The sequence below is a fragment of the Perca flavescens genome, chromosome 10 (assembly GCF_004354835.1).
Source record: "Perca flavescens isolate YP-PL-M2 chromosome 10, PFLA_1.0, whole genome shotgun sequence".
NCBI classification, from domain to species: domain Eukaryota; kingdom Metazoa; phylum Chordata; class Actinopteri; order Perciformes; family Percidae; genus Perca; species Perca flavescens.
In genome coordinates, this window is record NC_041340.1 from 43,597 (window position 1) to 51,767 (window position 8,171).

General features: G+C 39.9%; 1 protein-coding gene across 1 annotated transcript; it reads right to left on the minus strand.

The window, feature by feature from the left end:
* Positions 1-2,363: 2,363 nt before the first annotated feature.
* On the minus strand, positions 2,364-3,867 carry LOC114563287 (nuclear factor 7, brain-like; the record flags this gene model as incomplete). The annotated part of the gene is made up of 1 exon (XM_028590131.1): positions 2,364-3,867. A coding segment is annotated over exon 1 (1,407 nt), but the record flags the coding sequence as incomplete, so codon positions are not given.
* Between the last annotated feature and the right edge of the window lie 4,304 nt (positions 3,868-8,171).

The window sequence follows — 8,171 nt, forward strand, 5'->3', positions numbered from 1 at the left end:
TATTTTATTTTTAACATCCAGAACAGACAAATACAACTGAACAAGAACCATTTAATCTACCAAATAATATCTATCTGTGGGAAATAGAGCGCTGATACCCGACCCATTGGGCTCGGGCCGGGTTCAGACAGATGGTCGGGTTCTGGTCCGGCTCGGTCACATCAGCACCATAAGGCATCTGGTGTAAAATGGTGCTGCTGCTCCTTTAAGAGAACTCTGTCTGTGTGTGTGAGTGTGTATGTGTGTATGTGTGTGTGTGTGTGTCGGTTTGTGTCTTTGTGTGTATGTATGTGTGTGTGTGTGTGTGTGTGTGTGTGTGTGTGTGTGTGTGTGTGTGTGTGTGTGTCTATATGTGTGTGTGTTTGTCTGTGTGATTTTGTCTTTGTGTGTGTGTATGTGTGTGTCTGTGTGTGTCTGTTTGTGTCTGTGTGTGTGTGTGTGTGTGTGTCTATTAGGGCTGGGCGATAAAACGATAACGATATGTATCGCGATAGACACATAATCAATATCAATAGAAAATGCGGTCGATAAAACGTTCGAATCAGAAGAAACCAGAGTTTGTGAATCAAGTTTGGTTGCATGAACAAAGGCCCTCACTCTCTGGCAACCTAGCAACGTGGGGAGTGACACACTAACAGCCAATCATGTAACAGTATCATGTTTGGTTGCGCCACATCGCTGTCTCGTGTTCTTCAATAACAGAACCGGCGTGGAGTGGAAAGTGAGTGCCGCAGCGAGCGAGGAAATCGTTGATAAAACCATAGACAGTATAAAACAGGAAAAGTCAGCATGGCAGTTTTGGGGATTTTATAAGTCTGACCGTAGTCAGACCAATGTCGTCAGACCGTCGTCCCCACCAACACTGGTACGACCACAAACTTGTTTTACCACTTTAGCCGCGCTAACACTTTGGAGCACAGCCGTATTCGCCATCAACGTCCAACAACATCTGCAGCTGCAACACGGCACAAGCAGCAGAGCACCATGGAGAGGTACTCTGCATCAGCACCTTACTAAACACTACAAGCAGCAGACCGCCATGGAGAGGTACTCTGCATCAGCACCTTACTAAACACTACAAGCAGCAGACCACCATGGAGAGGTACTCTGCATCAGCACCTTACTAAACACTACAAGCAGCAGACCACCATGGAGAGGTACTCTGCATCAGCGCCTTACTAAACACTACAAGCAGCAGACCACCATGGAGAGGTACTCTGCATCAGAACCTTACTAAACACTACAAGCAGCAGACCACCATGGAGAGGTACTCTGCATCAGCACCTTACTAAACACTACAAGCAGCAGACCGCCATGGAGAGGTACTCTGCATCAGCGCCTTACTAAACACTACAAGCAGCAGACCACCATGGAGAGGTACTCTGCATCAGCACCTTACTAAACACTACAAGCAGCAGACCACCATGGAGAGGTACTCTGCATCAGCACCTTACTAAACACTACAAGCAGCAGACCACCATGGAGAGGTACTCTGCATCAGCACCTTACTAAACACTACAAGCAGCAGACCACCATGGAGAGGTACTCTGCATCAACGCCTTACTAAACACTACAAAGAAATAACGGAGGCAGACATGCTGAGCACTGTCCAGAAGCCAGGTTACCAACCTAGCACTAAACCTGCAGAAAATAGTTCCTTCTCAGGTTTCTTATATTTATATTTAACACTTTGCACTATTTTATGACACTTTATTAAGCATTTCTTACTTATTCTTTAATTTTGCACCTTAATGTTAAGAGATAATTGTTAAGTGTTCATTGTAATTTTCGACTTGTTTACATTTGAATTATTTGAGTGTTTTCCATGGTTGTGTTGACATTTCTGCTTTTATAACTGAGCAACTTTATAATCAGAGCAGGGTTAAGTTTAAAATAAAAATGTTTAAATTTAATATATTTTTCTCCTGGTCCTTATTTTAAATAGGTCATAAAAAATATCAATAATTATCGATATCGACCGATATGAAAAACTTATATCGTGATACAGTTTTCAACCATATCGCCCAGCCCTAGTGTCTATATGTGTGTGTGTTTGTCTTTGTATGTGTGTATGTATGTTTGTGTGTCTATGTGTGTGCGTGTGTGTGTGTCTGTTTGTGTCTTTGTGTGTATGTATGTGTGTGTGTCTGTGCGTGTGTGTGTGTGTGTGTCTGTTTGTGTGTGTGTGTGTGTGTGTGTGTGTCTATATGTGTGTATGTTTTTCTGTGTGTGTGTGAGTCTGTGTGTGTGTTTGTGTGTGTGTCTGTTTGTGTGTGTGTGTCTATGTGTGTGTCAGTGTGTGTATGTATGTGTGTGTGTGTGTGTGTGTGTGTGTGTGTCTAAATGTGTGTGTGTATTTGTGTGTGTGTGTGTGTGTGTGTCCATCCGACCTGTTGTTTAGTCACACAGACCTTCAGTGGTGATATCTTCAGATTACCCCGAGTGTTAAAGAATGGAAACATCTTCTCAGTGAAAGTGTGTGTGAAGGTGTGTATGTGTGTGTTAGTATCAGGATCAGAGAACGACAGATTTCCTCTGTTCCAGTCCAGAGTCACTCTGATCCTCTGGAGCTGCTTCTTCAACGGGAGATCAGTGTCTGGAGCTGATGGAGACCATGTGAAGTATTTACCTAAACAGAACCATATTCTCCATAATCCAGACCGTATGAGTCCCTTCCTCTGGACAGACTCTGCTAACACACCCAGTCTCCAGTATTTACTGTCTCCAACCTCGACATCCCAGCTGTGAGTCCCTGAGTTAAAGCCCTCAGAGCCCAGGACAGACCAGTAACCATCAATCCTCTCTGGATTATCAGGAAGCTGCTGTTTCTCTCCTCGTCTCACACTGGTCAGATCTTCAGACAGGATGAGTCTTGGATGAGCAGTGTTTGGGTCCAGAACCAGAGGAGAGTAGGAGACCATGTCCTTCATCTTGTTCCAGATGTTGAAGCTCAGGTGTCCCAGGTGTTTGGCCTCGTCTATCAGAGCTCCTGAGAGCAGCTGTGGATCCTCCAGCAGGGGGCTCTGCTGGACTCTTCCCACTGCAGCCTTGTAGTTGATCAGGAATGAGACGTCTTCAGCTCTCAGCTGCTCCTCTGTGGCTCTGACTGTGTCTGAAAGAGCTGCTATCTCTCTGCTCAGAGCCTCCATCTTCTCCTTCATCCTCTGACTCTTCTGCTCCTCTTCCTCCCTCAGTGCAGCCATCCTGGCCTCCTCTTCCTCCTCTAGAAACTGGTGAAGCTTCTTAAACTGATCCTTAATCTGTGTCTCTGTGCGTCTGGCCTGGACCTTCAGGTGTTTTGCTGTTTGATCAAACTTCACTTTAACTCGTTCAAAAACCTTTAACTTCTTCTTTAAGGGCTCCAGAGTTTCCTGAAGTTCCTTCTTGTGTTGTCGTGCAGCTTCATCGATGGGTCTGATTCTGTGGTTGGAGTGTTTTTCTGAATCTCTGCAGATGACACAAACTGGCTGCTGATGGTCCAGACAGAAGAGTTTGAGTTTCTCCGAGTGCAGACTGCAGAGAGCCTCTGAAGCTCTCTGATCTCTCTGCTGTAAGAAACTCTCACACAGCTTCTTTAACACCAGACTAACTGGTGGTTCTGCCTTTGAAGATCTTCTCTTACAAACTGGACACTCCCGTGATGGTTTCTCTCTCCACCAGCTCTTCAGACAGTCTCTACAGAAGCTGTGGCTACATGACAGAACAACAGGATCTCTAAAGACTTCATGACAGACCGAACAGCAGAAATCCTCCTCTGACATGGAAGCCATTTTGTCTCTGAGTGCAGCTGAAAACAGCAGAAAGGGCAAAACATGTTAAAACAGGAAGTCAGTTGTGTTTCCCTCCCTTGCAGTTTGCCTTCAGCGCTGTCTGTCTGTTTATTTAGGTATGGATGTATTTATGTATAGACTATACTATTTATGTATAGACTAGGGGGAGGGTGTATAGCTGAAGACACAGCCCCCCTCCTCTACTCTGCTTCTCTTCATAGTCGTCAGATTCATCTACCAACCCTTATAGAGCTGGATCAGGTCTGCCTTGGACCAGCTCTTAGCTATGCTGTTATAGTTCTATACTGCCGGGGGACTTCCTCTGACCCACTGAGCTCCTCTCTCCTCTCTCTCTCCATCTGTGTGTTTCCTTGTTCCAGAAATGCTTGTTACTGACCTAGTCCATATGTTTTATCACCTCACAGTTTTCCTGGGGATTAGGGTGGTCCCTAAATCATGGTTGCAGCTGCAGTGGTCTTGCTCGGTGCCCTGCGTGCCCTACTACACCCCTCAATGCCACACAACGCTAGGCATCGCACCGCTACACCCTGAACTGCTCCAACTAGTATTTCTAGTCATAGTTCCTCTATCTTTATTGTGACTATAACTGTAGTCTCGCTTTGCTAGACCCTCCTCTAAAGTGCTGCAGAGGAAGGTCTGTCTAGTCCATGTAGCATTCCTGGATAGGAGGACAACGTGCTCTGGTTTATTGGCATTTCTTTAAACCAATCACAATCATTGTGGGCGGGGCTAAGCTCCGGACGGAGCCACGGTGCCTCTGCTAAATAGTCTCAGGAAGGAACTGGTTTTGGTGGAACATGTGGACCTTCAGAAGTAGTTTTAGTCGTGCAACAGAAAACTCTGATTGGAAAGATAGTCTAGCTAGCTGTCTGGATTTACCCTGCAGAGATCTGAGGAGCAGTTAACCATAGTCTATAATTATTATGAATTATATTTCTATATCCGTATCAGTGTCTGTGTCCCAACCAGCAGCGACAATTCAATTTATATTAATTGTCATTCAGCATGTTAGACACACGGAGAACGAAATTCGCTGTCAGGACCAGCAGTGTGGCAGTGGCAGTAATTCATTATCCTATGATTAAATAAAAGATGGTTTAAATATAGAATAAATGAGATAAGAATTAAAATCAGTTCTTTAAAAACAATCAAAGCAACAAATATTTCAGGGCATCAGTGGTCCATAAAGTAAAATGCATACAGTTCTTTATGATGTATACAGTTCTTTATGATGCATACAGTTCTTTAGGATGTATACAGTTCTTTATGATGCATACAGTTCTTTATGATGCATACAGTTCTTTAGGATGCATACAGTTCTTTAGGATGCATACAGTTCTTTATGATGCATACAGTTCTTTAGGATGTATACAGTTCTTTAGGATGTATACAGTTCTTTATGATGCATACAGTTCTTTATGATGCATACAGTTCTTTAGGATGCATACAGTTCTTTAGGATGCATACAGTTCTTTATGATGCATACAGTTCTTTAGGATGCATACAGTTCTTTAGGATGCATACAGTTCTTTATGATGCATACAGTTCTTTAGGATGTATACAGTTCTTTATGATGTATACAGTTCTTTATGATGCATTTATGATGCATACAGTTCTTTATGATGCATACAGTTCTTTAGGATGTATACAGTTCTTTAGGATGTATACAGTTCTTTAGGATGCATACAGTTCTTTATGATGCATACAGTTCTTTATGATGCATACAGTTCTTTATGATGTATACAGTTCTTTAGGATGCATACAGTTCTTTAGGATGCATACAGTTCTTTATGATGCATACAGTTCTTTAGGATGCATACAGTTCTTTATGATGCATACAGTTCTTTAGGATGTATACAGTTCTTTATGATGTATACAGTTCTTTATGATGTATACAGTTCTTTAGGATACATACAGTTCTTTATGATGCATACAGTTCTTTATGATGCATACAGTTCTTTATGATGCATACAGTTCTTTAGGATGCATACAGTTCTTTAGGATGCATACAGTTCTTTAGGATGCATACAGTTCTTTATGATGCATACAGTTCTTTAGGATGCATACAGTTCTTTAGGATGTATACAGTTCTTTAGGATTCATACAGTTCTTTAGGATGTAGACAGTTCTTTAGGATGCATACAGTTCTTTAGGATGTATACAGTTCTTTAGGATGCATACAGTTCTTTAGGATGTATACAGTTCTTTAGAATGCATACAGTTCTTTAGGATGTATACAGTTCTTTATGATGCATACAGTTCTTTAGGATGTATACAGTTCTTTATGATGCACACAGATCTTTAGGATGTATACAGTTCTTTAGGATGTATACAGTTCTTTAGGATGCATACAGTTCTTTAGGATGTATACAGTTCTTTAGGATGCATACAGTTCTTTAGGATGCATACAGTTCTTTAGGATGTATACAGTTCTTTAGGATGCATACAGTTCTTTAGGATGTATACAGTTCTTTAGGATGTATATGTATGATGTATACAGTTCTTTATGATGTATACAGTTCTTTAGGATGCATACAGTTCTTTATGATGTATACAGTTCTTTAGGATGCATACAGTTCTTTAGGATGCATACAGTTCTTTAGGATGCATACAGTTCTTTATGATGTATACAGTTCAGGATGCATACAGTTCTTTATGATGTATACAGTTCTTTATGATGCATACAGTTCTTTAGGATGCATACAGTTCTTTATGATTCTTTTATGATACAGTTCTTTTCTTTAGGATGTATACAGTTCTTTAGGATGTATACAGTTCTTTAGGATGCATACAGTTCTTTATGATGTATACAGTTCTTTAGGATGTATACAGTTCTTTAGGATGCATACAGTTCTTTATGTATACAGTTCTTTATGTATATATGCATACAGTTCTTTGCAGGATGTATACAGTTCTTTAGGATGTATACAGTTCTTTTTATGATGCATATGATGTTCTTTAGGATACAGTTCTTTAGGTTCTTTAGGATGCATTTACATACAGTTCTTTAGGATGTATACAGTTCTTTAGGATGTATACAGTTCTTTATGATGATGTTCTTTACAGTTCTTTAGGATGTATACAGTTCTTTATGATGCATACAGTTCTTTATGATGTATACAGTTCTTTATGATGTATGTTCTTTATACAGTTCTTTAGGATGTATACAGTTCTTTATGCATACAGTTCTTTAGGATGTATACAGTTCTTTAGGATGCATACAGTTCTTTAGGATGTATACAGTTCTTTAGGATGTATACAGTTCTTTATGATGCATACAGTTCTTTAGGATGTATACAGTTCTTTATGATGCATACAGTTCTTTAGGATGTATACAGTTCTTTAGGATGTATACAGTTCTTTAGGATGATACAGTTCTTTATGCATACAGTTCTTTAGGATGTATACAGTTCTTTATGATGCATACAGTTCTTTAGGATGCATACAGTTCTTTATGATGTATACAGTTCTTTAGGATGTATACAGTTCAGGATGCATACAGTTCTTTATTCTTTATGATGTATACAGTTCTTTAGGATGCATTCTTTAGGATGCATACAGTTCTTTAGGATGCATACAGTTCTTTATGATGTATACAGTTCTTTAGGGATGCATACTTTATGAGTTCTTTAGGATGCATACAGTTCTTTATGATGTATACAGTTCTTTAGGATGCTTTAGGATGTATACAGTTCTTTAGGATGCATACAGTTCTTTATGATGCAGTTCTTTAGGATGCATACAGTTCTTTAGGATGCATACAGTTCTTTAGGATGCATACAGTTCTTTAGTTCTTTAGGATGCATACAGTTCTTTAGGATGATATACAGTTCTTTATGATGCATACAGTTCTTTAGGATGCATACAGTTCTTTATGATGTATACAGTTCTTTATGATGTATACAGTTCTTTAGGATGCATACAGTTCTTTAGGATGTATACAGTTCTTTAGGATGTATACAGTTCTTTAGGATGCATACAGTTCTTTATGGATGCATACAGTTCTTTAGATGATACATTTAGGATGTTACAGTTCTTTAGATGCATACAGTTCTTTATGATGTTACAGTTCTTTAGGATGCATACAGGATTCTTTTTATGATGTATACAGTTCTTTAGGATGCATACAGTTCTTTAGGATGCATACAGTTCTTTAGGATGCATACAGTTCTTTATGATGTATACAGTTCTTTGCATACAGTTCTTTAGGATGCATACAGTTCTTTAGGATGCATACAGTTCTTTATGATGTATACAGTTCTTTAGGATGCATACAGTTTTAGGATTTATGATGTATACAGTTCTTTATATACAGTTCTTTAGGATGCATACAGTTCTTTAGGATGCATACAGTTCTTTAGGATGTATACAGTTCTTTAT